General features: G+C 56.2%; 1 protein-coding gene across 1 annotated transcript; it reads left to right on the forward strand.

Moving 5' to 3' along the window:
- Positions 1-4072: 4072 nt before the first annotated feature.
- Positions 4073-15724, forward strand: CIMIP2C (ciliary microtubule inner protein 2C; the record flags this gene model as incomplete). The annotated part of the gene is made up of 4 exons (XM_079792475.1): positions 4073-4146; positions 12503-12764; positions 13787-13899; positions 15580-15724. The coding sequence occupies 4 exons, from the start codon at positions 4073-4075 to the stop codon at positions 15722-15724; spliced, it is 594 nt and encodes a 197-aa protein (XP_079648601.1).
- Positions 15725-17510: the final 1786 nt, after the last annotated feature.

The following is a 17510-nucleotide window of genomic DNA, read 5'->3' on the forward strand; positions in this document are numbered from 1 at the left end:
GCTGGTGTGCAGAGCCTGGGCACTGCCAGGCGGGAGCAGCTGGGAAGGAGCGAGCCCAGGAGCGTGGCTCACACGCCTCCCTCCTCTCTGCCGCTGCCTCCTCCCTCCGTGCCCCCTCCGATGCTGCCCACAGAGACCAAGGCAACAGCTAGCTGTTCCTTCCAGAGACTCCACTCACGGAGACTCAGCCCTGCCAGCTCCCGCCCCTCCAAGTTGTCAGCCCAGCGTGCATCTCTGTGTGTGTGTGTGTGTGTGTGTGTGTGTTGTGCACCCAGCGTGCAGCCCGGGAATGCAGACAGAGTTGGAATTCATTATTCAGCAGCCGCCGGCTCCCAGATAAAGCCCTGTCCAGCTCCAGGTGCCTCCTCCTAGTTCCTGGGGCACAGCTGCCTGCCCACGCCTCAGTGGGGCTCTGCCTTACCCTGTTAGGCGAGCTCTTCTGCCACCAGGAGTGGGCAGAGGGGAGTGGGCGTGAATGCGAAAGGGTGGGCATATGGCGGGGGTGCCCCCTCCCCCAGGGAAGAGGGAACTTGATGATCTGTGTGCACAGGAAGCGGGATGTTGCATTGGTGTTTCAGGGTGATCCATGCCACCCCCGGCCCCCAGTCAAGTTGGCCACCAGGGTCACTGGTGCCCACGAGGTTCAGGGGGCCTGATGGGCCAGGCCTGGCTGCTCTGAGTGGGTCATATTGTGCCACGTGGAAATTCTAACCCAGGGTTCCCCAGCCGGAAAAATCAGTATCTACCAGACAACATCCCATTCGTGCTTGGTGGCTGGTCCCCTAGAAATGGGAGCCCTAAGAGAGGAAGAAAACGTACTTCCTCACCTGTTCCCACAGAGACTGTGCCCCCACGAGGCTGGGTCCTGACCCCCTTGCCCTGGGACCACTGCATCTGGGAGGATGGAGGAGCCTTTGGAGCCAGGCTAAGCATGATTGCAGGTGCGTGGCTATGAAGGCTTCAGAAGCTCATGCTCCACTAAGGGCAATGCTTACGGTCCAGGGCAATGACCTAGCCCCGTGGTCGGCAAACTGCGGCTCGCGAGCCACAGGCAGCTCTTTGGCCCCTTGAGTGTGGCTCTTCCACAAAATACCACGGCCTGGGCAAGTCTTATTTTGAAGAAGTGGCCTTAGAAGAAGTTTAAGTTTAAAAAATGTGGCTCTCAAAAGAAATTTCAATCGTTGTCCTGGTGATATTTGGCTCTGTTGACTAATGAGTTTGCTGACCACGGACCTAGCCCCATCCTCGGGGCCTGGGGATGAAGAGGCCTGGGGTGGGAGTGAGATGGGCTGGAGCAGATGCTGGGCCGGGGTTGGGGGGGAGAATTTCTAAGGGCCAAAGGAGAACTGCCCCCTCCTTTCTTCCAGCAGCAACCTGAGGAGGGACTCGGGGAAAGGGACCCTGGGCACTGCGATCCCCGAACCTGCAGCCTTTGCAGGCCCAGCTGCACCCGTGCTTTTACTGTTTGCTCTGCACAAAATGCCCCTCTCCCCGCTCCGCACCTGGGCTCACTCAGCGTGTCCACTCCTGGAAGTGCCTCTGCCCCTGCACCCGTCCCCAGGCTGCGTTAGGGTCCTCTGTGCTGCCTCTGCCCCGCCCGTCTCCCCCTTCACTGGGCTGCTCCACTAACCTCCCCCTGCTGGCGGGGAGACCCCAGGGCCCTGTCTCTTTGGAGCCCCAGGGCCTGGCATGGGATCCGGTGTATAGCAGGAGGCCCAGTGAATGTTGGCAGGATAAGAGAGGGAGCCTGGTGATTTCTGTGGACCGGAGTTGAAGATTCAGAAAGGGAAGCGTTGCATTTTCACAGCATGCTAACAAGCGACTGGTTACTCCCTTTCAATACAACAGCCCAAGTGATCTGCAGAATGGCCACGGGCCTCCTTCCCTCCTTCTAGGTGCTTCCTCGCTACTTTGACGTATTATTCTTTTTCTATTTATGTTCTATTTCCTTTTCCTTCTTTTCTTCCCCATTTCCCACTCTCCTTTGTCACTTTTATCTAACCACATTGAATCAAAGAATATTTTAGTACAGTGCATTTATCAAATACAAGTGAATGTCTACATTTTTAAAAAAAGATAAATTTAATGTCTCTTTATTTAAAAAACAACAACAACAACACTAAATTGACTGGCATGCTCCCTTCATGAGGTCATCCGGCGATCTGTGTTTGTAAGGTTTGGTGCCAGGTGACAGGGAAAAATCCATCTCCTCCCTAGGCTCCCTGGAGGTTCTCTCTTGAAGGGGGTGAGTTTCATGAGGCCTCCAAGGAACCTGTGTATCTCTGGGGAAAAGCCCATGAGCTTGCCCTCGGCAAGGCCTTAAGCTTTGCTGAACCTCAGTTTCCATATCTGTGAAATGGTCCCACCGGCCAGTTCCACCCTGCCAACCCATGGCATCCTTGAGCTGAGCCAGCTGAGCCTTCTGAAATCCGAGTCAGATCCCACTTTTAATTTCCACTCTCCTCTTACCCATGTCGGTAACTCTTAATATAAAATATACTCAACCAACATGTACTGAACCCTTTCTGGGACCAGGCCCTGGGGATTCGGGGATGAATATGATACAGCACTGGACCTCAAGCATAAGGGAGAGATGGACTTAGTCCGCGGACCACTGGTGGTCCGTGAGGTCCGAAAGGTTGGCGACCGCCGGACTAGGACACAGTCACGTAGACACAGGGTGATGGGTCCATGGGCAGAGGAAGCTCAGAAGCCAAGAATGGGGAAGGGAGTGGACACTTGACCTTGTCCTGGGGTTGGGTGGTGATGGGTCATCAGAAGCACCTTCCTGGAGTATGGCACACCTCCACGGAGGGCTGTTCTTTTACAGCTTTCATAAAATGTGTTCTTCCTGGAGCCCAGGCTCTGCACAGAGAACTTAGAAATACGGCTATGACTGCAGTGGGAAGGTGCGTGAAGATTCCTCCCACCTCGTTTGCAACCACTCATTCCCCTCGGTTCCTTCTCCTCCCCAGACCTCAGTCTTCCTGCTTCTTGCGTCTCACGGAAGCCATGGCTCCCCAGTCCCACTGTTATCTGTCAGAGACAGCTTGAGGATCCTGGCTGCGCCTGTGAGCTCATTAGCGCCTGTGGGCCTCATCCGCTGCCATTCACGGAGCCTAACTGTGAAGATAACACTTCCATCCCCAGAGGAAATGAGAGTGTGAAGGACAAGTGTGAATGGCAGCCCATTCTTGCTGATGCCAGGACTCGCCCCGGGTTGCTGGGGAAGCAGGTCTAAGTTCCAAGCAGCAGGAGCTGTGACCATACCCTGGCCCTCCATGAAAGGCGGAAGGCTTCTCCCTACCCCCACATAGCCCAGGGCTGGGGTCCGGGTAAGGGGAAACCCGGGTGCGGGGCGCCAGACAGTTCCAGGGAGGAGGCATTGCTGCAGAGGACCCTCACCAGGCCTCCCCACGGCAAACAGCCAGCTCCTAGATCCCGGCCGGACTGAGCTGCGGAACTGGGGGCAAATGTGAATCACACACGCCGCCCTTTCCACCATTTGCTTTTTGTCCCTATAAACCACTCTCGTGGAGTAGTTTGAGGGGCCAGACGAGGCGAGAAGTCCCAGAGAGCGACGAGAGATGAAGACCATTTCCCTTAGCGAACTGGGCGCGCGGCCACTCAGGCTCCCAGAGCTGAGCCGATGGGGCTGCTGCCTCCTGCGCCTCCTCCAAAGCTAGGGGTTCCAAGCCGGGCCCATGGCGGAGGACAGGGGCGCCCCCAGCCCGGCCTCCTCATCGTTTCCATTCATCCAGCATCTGAGCATCTCCACGCCCGCAGCGAAGCCTAGAGATGATCCCTTTCCTGGATGCGAAGCTGGGGGGAGAGCGGGGAGGCGGGAAGGGGGAGCGGTGATTTGCGGGGTCACCCAGAAGGGCACGAGGAGAATGGAGCATTCTCAGGGCGCGGCCCTCGGAAGGGGATATTGAGGGGCCCGTGGGCCCCAGAACACAGAGGCTGCAGGGCCCCACGGGCGTCGCCAGGCGCGCGGTTGCCGGGGGACCGGGCTGTTGACCGCGGGCCGAATCCCAGAGGCAGGGCTCGCTGCGCGCTCGCCGCACCCACCATGGCCTCCCGCAGCGCGGGCACCCTCCTGTCCGAGTTCAATGCCGCCTACGTGCCCCCTGCCCTCATGCCCGGGTAAGGCACCGCCCTCCCCGGCAGAGCCTGCGGTTCAGAGCCGCGGGGGGTGGGGGGTGGGAGGCTGGGGGTGGGAGCCTCTCCCTCCCCCTCCGCAAAAACCCTCCTCCAACCCCGAAACTCCGCCCCCGAAACTCCGCCCCCGCGCCTTTGGGGTTTGAAGGAACCCCAGGTGCCAGTGTTTGGCCTGGCTGGGTGGTCTTCCCGGGAGAGGGTGGCGCCCCCTGTAGGCTGGGCGCCCGCGGGGACTCCCTAGACCCCCCCTAGGTAGGAAGCCGGTCCTAGCGGCACAGAATACACCCAGGCCGGGATAAGGGGAGCCCCAGTGGGTGGGGGCCGGGTAGGGGGGAGGAGAGGAGACACCGTGTGGGGTTGGTGTTTGGAGACGCCCAGGCAAGAGCGAGAAGGTGAGGAATCCCCGAAAAGTGAGCAGGCTCCGCAGCCCCCAGCACAGTTTGGGGCACCCAGTGAGCGCTGGTATTTGTCATTTGAAGAAGTGAAGGAGACGTGGTGGGCGCCTGGGGGCGGGGCTCAAAGACTCTGGGGAGCCGGACAGGCAGCAGTAATGTCCAGTGGTGTGCGCTGTCCATGGGCCTGTGTTCGGTTCTTCACACAACCCCCCCCCCCCCCCCCCCCCCGCCTCACCCGCCAAGCTCAACTCATCCTCCCAGTGTGCTGGCTTTGAGAGTGTCCAGCCCGCAGGGCTGCCTTGTCTTGAGATGCAGGGTCAAACCTACCTTCCCTTTCTCTAGATGTTTCCAAACTCCAAACCTGTAAGCTGCAAGCCTGGTTGTTTCCTTCCGGCCTTTTCTCCCAAAGTGTCTGAGATTTGCACTCCCAACCTCCTCTCCAGGGAATAGGATTGTCTTCTCTCTCCTACCAGTCAACACAGGCATTGAGGGCAGGAGCTGGGTCCTGAGAAGCCACCTGAGCAGTGTCAGCACATCTGTATGAAAGGAAGGAGTGAGTGAGTGAGAGAGTGACTGGACTTCATGTCTTGAGAGTTCTGTAGGCAGGTTTTCCGGTGCTCTCCCCTGAGAACCGAACAGACTGAAAAAGGAACACGAGACCTCGCAATGTATTTTGTACGAAGTTTGGGTTGTTTTGAAGTACGGCAGGCAAGACATTCGAGGGGCTATGTTGTTAAATCATTTCTGCACACAGAGGTAGTGTGGTAACCAGGGGCTGGTCCTGGAGTATTAATCTGCCCGCGTGTGGTCAGGACCTCGGAGAGCTCAACTTGGGTTCCCATCACACAAAGCTAATTTACCAGGCCACAGTTTCCCACTAATTCACTCATTTGGGCTTTCGTTTGATAAAGATGTGTCGAGTGCTTGGGATATGCCAGGTGTTGTATTAAGGCAAAAACGGATGGGGGCGGGGAAGGCTGGCCCTTGAGGGTTTACAGCCTTGGATAGTAGGTTTATACCACATCTTGGGTGTTTATCATGAGGTTTGATTTTATACTTTGATGCATTTTTTTCCTTAAGCCCCGCACGGTCTCTAGTTTGAATTAACTCTCCCCCATGTTCCCCCACTCTGTGTAGGTCTGTGTGTGGGAGGGGTGGGGTGGAATGATTGTTTTAGAAGCAATCCCAGGATGCTTTCTGGCCACCACACTTGTGTGCAGTTTCCTTGAGCACTCTGTCCTGTGGTTGAGCTAGAGACTGTGATCACAGGTGAATCGTAAACAAGGCGCTAAGCTTGGACTGGGCTAGTGTGAGCAGCTGAGCCTGGAGCTACTGCTTCCTCAGCCGGATCTTCCTGGGAGGGGTGTGCGCTCCCTGAAGATCCCCATCAGAGAAGGAAGAACTGAGTTGTCTCACCTTTCCTTTCCTAATTCTACCTCGTTGGCAATCTTGTTAACTTAATGAAAGAATCCAAGAGTTACACCACGCTTGGATAATTATTATTTTTGTGTGTCTTTCCAGACATTAATCACAGGATTTTCAGTGCAGCCAGTCTCTTCTGACACTCAAATCACCCCCCTTCCCAGTTTTATTCACAAAGGCAGAGACTCTCCACAGTGGTGAGGACCTCAGAGAGCATGCAACCCAGCCCTCTCCCGTGTTAGATGCCAGCACTGAGGTCCTGGGGGGACTTGCCTGAGCCCCAGGCTGGTGATGGAAGAGCTGGGCTGGAACCCGCTCCCTGATGCCCTGTAGAAGCACCGTGAGCCCCCATGTATGAGCACCTACTGTGTGGCAGGCACTGTGCTAGGTTCTTTACAAACTTTTAAGGTCATCCAGCAAGTTGCCCAGTCAGGTCTTTGTGATTTCAACACCCTCTCCCCCAATCCCTCCAGTGGTTAGCTATGATCCTTAGATCCCTGCAGTGTTCAAGGCTTGATTCTAGGCACCGTGGGAAACAGGATGCTTGTCTTCAGACTAGTTGGCCAGGATGCTTCTTCTCGTCCCTTGCTGCTCCGGGTGGCATAGCTCTCAAGCACCTTGCACTGTCTGGCCTGTGCCCATCCTTGCAGTGAGCAGAGAACACTTGGGGCAGAGTCCCTGGGATTGTAAAGCCTTTCAAGGGGTGAGACTGGCCTAGTGACGGACACTCTGTGCCTCCTGCTTGCAGGTCAGATCTGGTGACATCCATTTCCTTGCCCTGTCTCCCACCACACCTCACCGGGATCTCAGAGCAAACACTTGACCTGACATTGTGCATTCATTCATTCATTCATTCATTCATGCCCTGACTGCTTCTGCCCCTGATGCCCATAGCTCCTGCCCAGGAGGGAGGGCAGGAGGACTTGCACCCCAGTCCCTCCCTCCATCTGCCTGGAGTGGCAGCTGTGTCCATATCTGCCACTGGGCTGGGCCCAGACCTCAGGGGCCTCTGGGCCCTGAAATCAGTGCATTCTACACTTACCATTGTCAAGGGGGGAGGGGTCCCACAAGGTGGCTGTGCCCCCTTCCGTGGAACCCCATACAACAGACAGGCAAACCAGGGTTGAGCTGGTAAATGTTTAACAACCAGCTCTCTGGGGGAAAAAAGCCTTGATTTGTAGCACTCACTCACATCTGTGCTATAAATACTCCTGCCACAGCTGATTTCAAGCCATCAGTATGATGTCACTGAACAGAGTTGGAAAGAGATGCGCAGCAACACGGCAGCACACCAAGTCCCACCATACAGATGCAATCGACAGAAATTACCCCAAGGACAATAGTGAAGTGTATAAAATAATTAGGAAGTGATGAGTTTTGAGTATTTATTACCATTATTTCTAATATAATTTCTTTAACTGTAACTTTAATTTAATTTTTAATACTGGCCTGTTTAACAACAGGTTTGCAAAAATCCCAAAAATTTAGCTATTGGCTCTCTTGAGCCAGTATGAGCCCATGTAAGCTGCCCCCAGCCCAGGCTCTGGCTCTGGAGGTGCAGCCCCGAAGACAGACCAGTGCCTTCTGGGGCACGAAACAGAGGCTCTCTGCTCAGGAGGATGCAGGGGGGTCCAGATAGGTACCCGATGCCGCTCGCACCTTCCTGAAAACGGGTCATGGGCCCTGGAGAGAGACCTGGGCTTTGCAACAGGGACCCCGGACTCCAGAAGAATCATCAGCCCCTAAAAATGTGCCTCCATGTGTCAGTTCATTCAACAAATATTTACAGGGTGCCATCTACTGAGTGCCAGGCATGCCAGGGATGAAGATGTGAGTAGAATGCAGCCCTCTCTGCCCACGGAGCTTACAGTTCAGAAGGAAAGAACATGCTAAGGGCCCAGGTAATTACCACTCAGCAGAATGCGGACTGGATGTAAGAGAGGCACAGAGAGCGAAGACAGTTCCCCGGAGGGGCCAGGCCTGGTTCCTGGGTGGGTCAGAAGAGGCTCTACGAGGAGGGATGAGTAAGAGCACATGTGGGCAGAGGAGGAGAGCAGGGTCTTTTGGACGGAGGGGTGGCCAGTGGAAAGCCGGGGTGGGGGTGCCGGCAGGATATACGTCCACAAGAGCAAGGGGCCTGTCTGGCTGGAGTGGAAACGCTGCGGCGTGAAAGGGGACGACGAGACTGGAAAGATCTTCCGCGGAGGCTCCTGTCAAGCAGGGCCTTGAGCGCCTGGTCCGGTCTGTTCTTAATTTCATAGGCAGTGGGAGCCGGGAAGGCTGTGCTCAGGGGAGGGATCTGCAGGAAGTGCTGTGGAGAATAGGGCGCTCGTGGAAGGAGGACACACTAAATAGTAACAAGTTAATTAGTTAATAGGGCTGCTAGGGGATCCCGATGGCTCCTGGTAATTAATTTCCATGTTAGCTCTGGGGCCAACCTGTGGTATTAAGAGGCAGGGCGGGACTGCTCCCTGTCCCACAATAACCACCGTGGACTTGAGGATGCGCGTGTGATGGTTGTCCAGGGGCTGGCCGAGCACTTGTGTGGTTGCAGGGGGGTGAGGCACACGGGAGCGCTGAAGGGGCCCAGGAGCGGGTGTGGTGGCACCGCAGGGGCTGTAGGATGACCCGGCATGAGACCCTCCCCTGTTCCTCCCCACATCCACCTGCTACACGGCCAACAACACGGGCCTTCAAAGGCTCTCCACCTGAACTGCATGGGCCATGCTCAAGGCACACACAGGCACACACAGAGACACAGACCTAGGCAGCCAAGGCGTGCCCGCCGAGTGCTAACTCAATGAGAACATTCGCACGTGTGCACGCGCACATGCCCCTCCCGGAGCAAGTTCGGAACAGAATCCCGGCAGAACCTCGCTGCAGAGGAGAGGGCTTCTATTCCATTGGGATGCAAATACCTTGGCATTCAGAGAAGGTGGAGAAGCAGGGAGCAGAGGGGGAGTGCGCAGGGAGCCCGGGGGTGGCGGAGAGAAGAATCACAAGGACGCGTCACATTTCTGTAGCTACTTTCTTTAGAGGAGCGCGAACGCCACTGTGGGTGGGACGCTTCGTGGCAGAGCCAAGCCCCTTGGGAAACAGCATTCCAGGACGCGGTGCCCCGGGTTTCTGGACTTTTGCCTCCGCCAGCGAACAGTTACTGAACACTTGTCACGTGTCAGGTGCCGTGTAGGTCCTGGGGGGAAAGGAGAGCGCAGATGAGCAGAGGAAATGAACTGGCGTGGCTCTGTGGGGATGAAGCATCATCCTACTGTGAAGCAGAGATGTTGGTAGAGGGTGTGTGGCCAGGGAAGGTGGCAGAGGGTCCTGGCTCAGTGAGTGGGGGGGGGGGGTACCCTGAGGGATGGAGGGGGGGGAGATAGGGTTGGCGGCTTCGAGAGCAGTTGGGGCCCCAGAGATGCGAGGAACATTCCTGGGCACAGGGCACCCGTGGGGAAGGGTTAGGAGAGGAGGCCCCGTGACCTGCAGCGCGTTGGAGAAAGATCGCTCTGGCATCCGTGTGGACGTCGGGCTGGAAGGGATGAAACTTGGCCTAGGACACGAACTAGGAGATCTGAGACTGTCCAGGTGAGCAATGAGGAAGGCCTGTAGCAGGTGGGACAGAGGACAGTGGGAAGGCCCTAACGAGGGAGCACGCAAGACTCGGGGAGGAGCTGGGTGTGGAGGACAGCAGGGACTCCTGGTTCCTGGTGGATCTGAGGGGTCTGGGGGGTGGGGGACCTCAACCAGGACGAGGATATCCAGGAGGAGGAGCAGGCTAGTGTCCGTCGTTCTGAGTGTGGAGTCTGGGGGTGAACCCTGGTGGGCAGCTGGGGGTGTGGGTCTCAGCCACAGATCTGGGTGACTTGGTGATAGAAGTCTACCACAGATGAGCTCCCCCAGAGGGAGTGGGTCTCTGAAAAGAGAAGAGAACTCTGGGTAACACCAGCACCCAGAAGATGGGCGGGGGAAGAGAGCCAGACCCCAGTCTGCCCCCTCCACACTGAGGTTCTCCTCAAAGCCTCAGTCAATGCAAACCCTTCATGGAGCTCCCCCCCTCCCCCATGGGAATGGGCCTTCCCCCCTTTAATAGCATTAGAGCCCTGACACAGCACAGCCCCTGCACACCCCGCACTCAATAATCCTGAACGAGGAGGTAGGCTCGGGAAGGAGGGCTGAGCCGTGTGGACCTTTGTCATTCCCTAAACACCCAGCACTGCGCCAGCACATAGTAGGTTCCCAATAAAGGGACTCTTAATGCCATCTGACTCTTAACAAAAAGGTACATGTACAAAGAAGAAAGCAACAATGCCACCCCACCCCCTCAATCCAAACACCTGGAATTCACCAGAATTAGCATTTGGTACACTTTGGCCTCCAAGGTTTCTTTTTTATGTGTATGGTCAGATAAAAGACAACATGGACGGCCCAGCTGGCGTGGCTCAGAGGTTGAGCATCGGCCTGTGAACCAGGAGATCACAGTTTGATTCCCAGGCAGCGCACATGCCTAGCTCAATCCCCAGTGGGGGAAGAAGCGGGGGGGCATGCAGGAGGCAGCCGACTGATGATTTTCTCTCATCATGATGCTTCTGTCTCTCTCTCCCTCTCCCTTCCTCTCTGAAATCTATAAAAATATATATTTTTTAAAAAGATGGGTGGATGATAGGAAGATAGACAAAGCAATTTTACAAAAATATAATCACACTGAATGAGGGGTTACTTTAGCATGAAAAGCATGAAACTTAATCTGACTAGAATTAACTGAAGAGAAAGATACTGACATAAAATGGAAAAAATAGCTAGACTTAGATAAATGCTAATTCATCACAGGAGATATTCGTTCATAAAAGATCCCTCTGAAGGAGGGAGACCGAGAGAGAACATGAAAACCATCAGGGGGTTAGAGTCATTATGGTGTGTGTGTGTAATGACATGTTTCAATTTTAGATGCCCTGGGTTGGCTGCTTTAGAAATTCTTAGTGCACTTCCATCTCCCCTCTACCCACTCCCTAATTTCTGTTGTTTGAACTATTTTTTACTTTGCCAGGTTTTACATTTGCGTTCTGTTCTGCAACCAGCCGTCACCTAGTCGCTCTTCTTAGTTCTGTCCTTAACCAGCTTGGAAGCTAACCACCAGTCATTCAAACAGGGTCTATATTATTGTGTGCGTTTTTCTTTTGCATCATCTCATAGTTGGCAGGATTTTGTCACTGAACACCACTTTCCCAAAGAGGGGCACAGCTGAGGGAGATGGGTACCCACGTTTCTGACTAGGATCTGGGAGGTGCTCTTCAATGAGATGAGATATTGGGGAAGGTGATGCTGGGAGAGGATGCCCGGGGGACACCAAAGGGAGACGTTTTGTGTGTGACTGTCTACAGGAGTCTGAAGCTTGGCGGGAACTTCTGGACTGGATGTGTAGACTGGGGGTCATCTGCACACAGGTGAAGGTGAAGGCCACGGCACACACATCCCCCCTATGGTCCAGCGGACATGAGCAGAGGAGGAACAGAGGAGGACATTGAGAAGGAACAGGGCGGAGATGTAGGTGAAAACCAACAGACAATATGAGAGGACACGAAAAATACCCAGAGCGGTGTTTCAAGAAGAGAGAGGCCAACCATGCCCAATGCTGCAGGAAGGCCACTGGTGGCCCCGTCAAGAGCCATTCCGTGGCATCAGGGGCGGGGCCAGGTTTCAGCGGCTGAGGAGCGAAGGGAAGCCCTCCGCTGTGCTCACTGGGAACGCTGTGATCTCTGTCCTGCGCGCAGTCTGAGGCTCATGCTTGGTGGAAGTTGCTAGTTCTCCCCTTGTTTTGCCTAAACAAGGCCGTGGCTTTCTGTGTGTCTCCCTTCCCCGGGGGCTCAGCGCCCTGTGTCTGCTGTGCTCTCTGTGTCCCCAGTCCTGCTCAGTGTCCAGTCCGTCTCACGGCCTCGTTGGTTGCAGAGGGGCATGAAGGTCCTTCTGCAGCTCTCAGAGCTCCGGGACCTGGCCAGCTCCGGGCTGCACCTTGTGCAGTCCTCCTCCTGGGAGCGATGCTGGAGCGCTCCGAGCCCAGGCCCCACACACTCAGCACATGTCCCTGCTGTGCCCCCGCCATCTTCTCGCATTCTCTCGGCCTCTTGATGAGATAGCTGCAGACGCTCAGAGCTGCAGGAGACCTCACATCTTCAGCCCCTGAAGGGGGCCATCCAGGGAGAGTGATTTGCCTACAGCCTTGCTGAGGGGGTCAGGACGGAAGCCACGGTTTCTAGCCCCTGTGTGAGCCTCTGGTCTGGAGATGTGGCCGCCCTAGAGGTCTAGGGCATGAAGAGGTCCAAAATCTCTTTCAATCGCCGCCTCTCCCCCCCCCCCCCCCCGCCGCCTCCCCCGCCCAGGGACTGAGCTAGGCAGTGCACTGTAGGAAGCCTCTCAAGCCCCAGAGGTAGCCAGGGGGCCCAGTGGCCTCACCCCCAGTTTTAAGGGCCTCCTATAGAGGTGGCTCTGGAGCCCTTCCCAGACCTCTCCCTCCCCCTCTGCTGTCACAGATACAGAGGCCATGTTCCCGGTGTGGCCTCCTCCTTCGGCTCCACCTACGGCAGCACCACCCTCAAGTACTTCCAGGACTACCGCCATGCAGCCATGGAGAAGAGCCACACCCCCTTCAGCAAAGGCGGCCAATTCCCGACCATCTTCTCCCCAAGCCCCAGCCTCACGCAGAGCCGCTGTGTCCGCTGGCTGCGCACGCCCACCTACACCCGCTTCAACCTGGACAGTGACCGCTCCCTTGAGCTCACCCGCTTCTACCAGGTGGGCTGGGCCAGGGGAGACCTCTCACCTCCAGAGTCCTGATCTCCCCTCACCCAGGGGCTCCGGTGACTCTTGCCCCTGCTCCCCCCCCACCCTCCCACCGACAGGAGAGTTGGAGCCTTTGGGGATGTGCCGCTCTCGCCTCTGCCCTGTGGCCTCCCAGCCCTCTGGGCCCCTGCGTACCTCCTCCCTGAGTAAAAGGCCGAAAATGCATCCCCAAGAGGAATCATGCATGCACGAAGGGCCCACGAAGTGCCCACCTAGCTCCAGCCCCAAGCCTGCTCTTGACTGTACATGCCCACCTGGAGCCAGGTGCCCACCTGACACCTCCTGCTCCACAGGCCTCTGAGGATGTGCCCCCAGCGGACCTCAGCCCCACCCTGGACCCTAATTGCCCCCGAGGGAAGAGGCAAATGGAGGGGACCTGCCCACTCCCTAGTGTTCTTGTCCGGTTGCTCTGGCCTGGTTCAGACCCGTCCTTGCGGGCACAGGTGCTTGGCTACCTCTGTGGGGGCCAGGCTCATCCTCTGCTTGGTCCTGGAAACCTCACTCTCACTCACCCCCTTGACCAGGACATGGGTGCACAGGGCGCTCCAGGGAGGGGACCCGGTGGATGCCGTCAGACTCAGGTGCTGGGGGGCCGTCTCAATGGGCCTGGCAAGGCCTTGCTCTCCATCTTGGCTCTCACTCAGAGCACGGTCTGTCCAGGAGGGAGGGAGAGGGAGAAAGAAACACACGGAGCATACCCGTGCCACCTGCTGAGCCGGGCCTTGCATGTCTCACCTCTGCTGGTCACTTGTCTCATTTACTCTCCATCGCGAAGCTGGGGAGGTGCATGTCCTCATCCCCATTAGACAGATGAGAAACTGGGCCCAGAGAGGGCACCCTGCTGGGGACTCCTCGGGGGGAACAAGGGGAGACAGACACCACCTCTGCTCAGGGACAGCCAGGCGGGGACTGCAGGTGCCCAAGGTCACTCCTGCACTCTCACCACCTGCCATCTCTCTCTCGGTCCCCTGAAGCTGGCACAGCAACATCGACATCACTATCGAGACAAGACAGGCCTGGTGCCCGGGATCCCCTACTTCGTGCTACCTGTGAAGGAGAGTGAGCGGTACCCCATCCCCACCGACCTGTGAGTGCCTGACTTCCCGCCATCCATGCATTTAACAAACACATGTCCACAGGGCACCTGCCCTCAGCCAGGCATGCAGGCGCCCAGACTGAGAAATGAGTTAAGACCTTGCCCTAAAGAGCCTTAAAGGCTGACAGTTACAGAGCAAGAGGGTCAGGGTTCCGGAAGCCTCAGGATGCTAGGGACCTAGCCAGATGCACTGGGAGTTTGGGAGCAAACACCTTAATTTTTGCTAGGCTGCATTTGTAGGCTTCCTCCTTGCAATGGCAGCCAAACGCTGGTGCAGCGCCCTGAGCAGCTGCTGCCCTCTGATGGACATGGAGGATACTACACAGAATAGGGAATCCGGGCCTGGACCCCAACCAGACTTGGAAAATGTTCTCCTAAGGACTTGAAAATAGTTTTCAAAGTCCAACGGTCCACATGACAAAATATGAAAGTTCCCCCATGCCCGCACCTCACTGCTTTTGTCCGGGAGAGATGTCCCCCTGCAAGATGATCGGGCACACGGTTTCCTCACTTTCCCTCCTGATGCCCAGGCAGGGAGATCAGAAGTCTGTGCCATCAAGGTGTCATGTGGGGTAGGGGGCATCAGGAGGTCAGCGGGCAGATCTTGGCTTTCTAACTCCATTCTGACCCCTTGTTTACCTCACGAGCTCTGAGCCTTGCCATCATCATTGTTGATGAGGCAGCAACTTTTTCCATAGAGGTTCCTCTCTGCAATATAGATGAGCTCATTTTATAAATAGGAGCTCCGAGGCTTAGCAATAGTCTCAGAAATGTGTGCCAGGTGGCAAGTCTGGTGGGAGGTAGAACCTGGAGGAACCCAGGTCTCCTGGGGCCAACGCTAGGGCCCGGGGTTAGCCATCTCCTTGGGGTGGCGCTGAGTCAGTCCAAACCTGGAGACAGTGTGGGGCCTTTCCTGGAGTCAGATCTCCTCTTGAAACCACTCTGGGCAGGATTTTCAGCCCCCACAGCTGTGGGGATCCCAGGACACCCCAGCTTTATTTCTTCTCCAAACTGCCTGGCAACCTGTCCTGCTGCTTGATGGCTTCACGCCCAATACAGAGGGCCAACCAGGTGGTAGGGAGTAAGAGGGTCACTGCCTGCATTCAGCCCTTTCCTAGATTGCCTCAAGGCCTGGGGCGAGTTCCTGGCCTTCCATGAGTTTCATCACCACCAACACCACCACCATCATCATCACCAACACCATCATTGTCATCATCACCATCACCACCATCACCAACACCATCATTGTCGTCATCAGCACCACCACCATCACCAACACCATCATCACCAATACCATTTCCTATAACATTTGTTGAGTGTCTGCTCCTTGTCCAGCATTATGTTAAGTGCTTTATATGCATTGCATCCTTTATTCCTCAACACAAAGCTAAGAGGGAGGTACCAACATCCGTTTGTTTGATACGTGTACACTTCTAGCAAGAGTTGGGCCAGAATCCATCCCAGGTCTGTCTGACATCCACGTCTTCACTCTCAGCCACTCTACTGTTGTGCAAACATAAGTTATGTCAACTACAGGGTGATGTCACATGTTAAGCTGAGCAACCAGCAGGGTCAGGGTCAACGTGGGCTGGGAAATGGGCAGGCGGGGCTGTGGCTGGGCATTTTCACCCTCCCTCCCTGGCATAACACCGACTTTGTCTTTACCCCCAGGCCTCCTCTGAGCGCGAAGGATAAGTGGCACCTTTTTAGAGTCTCCCCCGATAACCGGAAGGTCCACCAGACATTCCCGTCGGGGAAGAGGGTCTCCTACCAGGAGCGGCAGAGGAGAGATGCCTACTTTGAGTTCAGATCGTGATGCCCGAGAGCCGTGGCCTTAACCGGGCTGGCTCTTTGGAATAAAATCTATACCATGACCATCCCACACTCCCCTCCTCCGAGCCCCAGGAGCATGTGGCTGCAGCAGGGCAGCAGCTGAGGATCACATAGCACTAGGTCTTAAGGGCTGTGGAAAGCTCAGCCCAATGGGGTTCAAGCCAAGAAAAAGTGGTGCCCAGGGACCTGCTCACCCACGTCTCCCCCTGAGCTGACGGAGGTAGAACTGAGAACTGCAGGGCTCCTGAGTCTCAGGGGCAGAGATGCCTCCCACCTGCCTCCTGGTGTCATCGAGGAAGCCCCGTTAGCCCATGTCTGAGAATGAGGGTGAAGGGACCCCAGACAGTGGCCCTGGGTGTCATCTGCAAAGGAAGCTCCATCCAGGCCCTGGCCCAGCATTGTTCAGTCCACACAATAACGTGTAGAAGTGAAGCTATTGATAAAGACACCGAGGCTCAGAGACGTTGCCCAAGCTCACAGCTTGGAAATGATACCGTCAGGGTTTGAACCCAGGCCTGACTCCCAAGTCCTGGTTTTTCCACTGCACATCCTCCCTGTGGTCCAGGTGGAGGCTGAGGGGCAGGGGTGACGCAGCCCTTGGGGTCCCAAAGGACTCGGTGGTGCCGGGAGAAGCGCACCTCCCTGTGTTCTCCCCAGACTGGCGTGGACAGGCTGGGTTGCCATCTCCCCCCCGGGCTGTTTCTAGAAGGAGACAGGAGGGGGAGACCCAGGACTGAGCCACTCTTCAAGGAATCCTGATGTTTCGGGAACCTCCGGGCCAGGAGTGGGCCCTGGGAATGGGTTCTGAGGCCACATGCCTGAGGTGGCCTGGGAGGGCCAGGGTCCGGAGGGTCTGCTCTCTCCAGGCTGCTGCTTTCCACCTTCTGGAAGGCCGCCTGCCTGGGACAGGGGACAGGATGTGGGTGACAGCCCCTCCGTGGACTGGGACGGGCACCTCCGGCCAGGTGTGTACCCAGACCACAGGATTCCTCCAACATTCCAGGGCCCCTGGATTTGATCAAGGGACTCCAACCAGCAACAGGGCCCTTATTACCCGTGAATAGTGAGACCGGACCTTTAGGCAAAGGGACCGCTGCAGGTTCAAGTACAGAGGGTGGAACAGCCCTTCCTGAGAGCCAGCATTTAGACCCCTCCCCCCAGGACAGTGTAAGTAAGAAAAACCATGTTCCCACCAGATAGGCATCTGACAGCTCTCAGAGACCCCAGAGGGGCTTCTCCTGTGTCCCGGGGTCCCTGACCAGCTGGGCCCCAAAGGGTCCCTGTGGGGGCCAAATTCATTCCAGGGCTTGGCCAAAGAGCAAAGCAAATAAACCCGGAATTCTGGTCTCACACTCTCACATCCCAAGGGCGCCAAGATGTCTTCTCCCTTGACCAGGGCTGGGAAGCTGGGCGCCAACTGGAATGAGCGCTATGCGCACCTCTCTGTACAGGCTGCATGGAGAGTCCTGGTGGACTTCATCCCATCTGGCCTGGCCCTGCTCGACGAAGGCTGGGGTTTGAAGCCTGACCCCCAAAAGCTGGCCATTCCAGCTTGCTTGGCGTCAGCGGCGAACTTAAGCCCTGGAATGAGCAGTTCTTAATAAAAAAGACTTCTATGTGACCCTGCCTTCAAAAAATGATGAACTGACGGCAAAGAAAAGGCTTTTCCTTTGCTTTATTAAATAAACAATATGCTGTAAGTGAGGGCGGGACAGGGACAAAGTCATAATTTTAATCAAGAGTCCTCTGGAGTCTGGAAGGGGTTGGAT

The sequence above is a fragment of the Cnephaeus nilssonii genome (genome assembly GCF_951640355.1).
Source record: "Cnephaeus nilssonii genome assembly, chromosome: 15".
NCBI classification, from domain to species: domain Eukaryota; kingdom Metazoa; phylum Chordata; class Mammalia; order Chiroptera; family Vespertilionidae; genus Cnephaeus; species Cnephaeus nilssonii.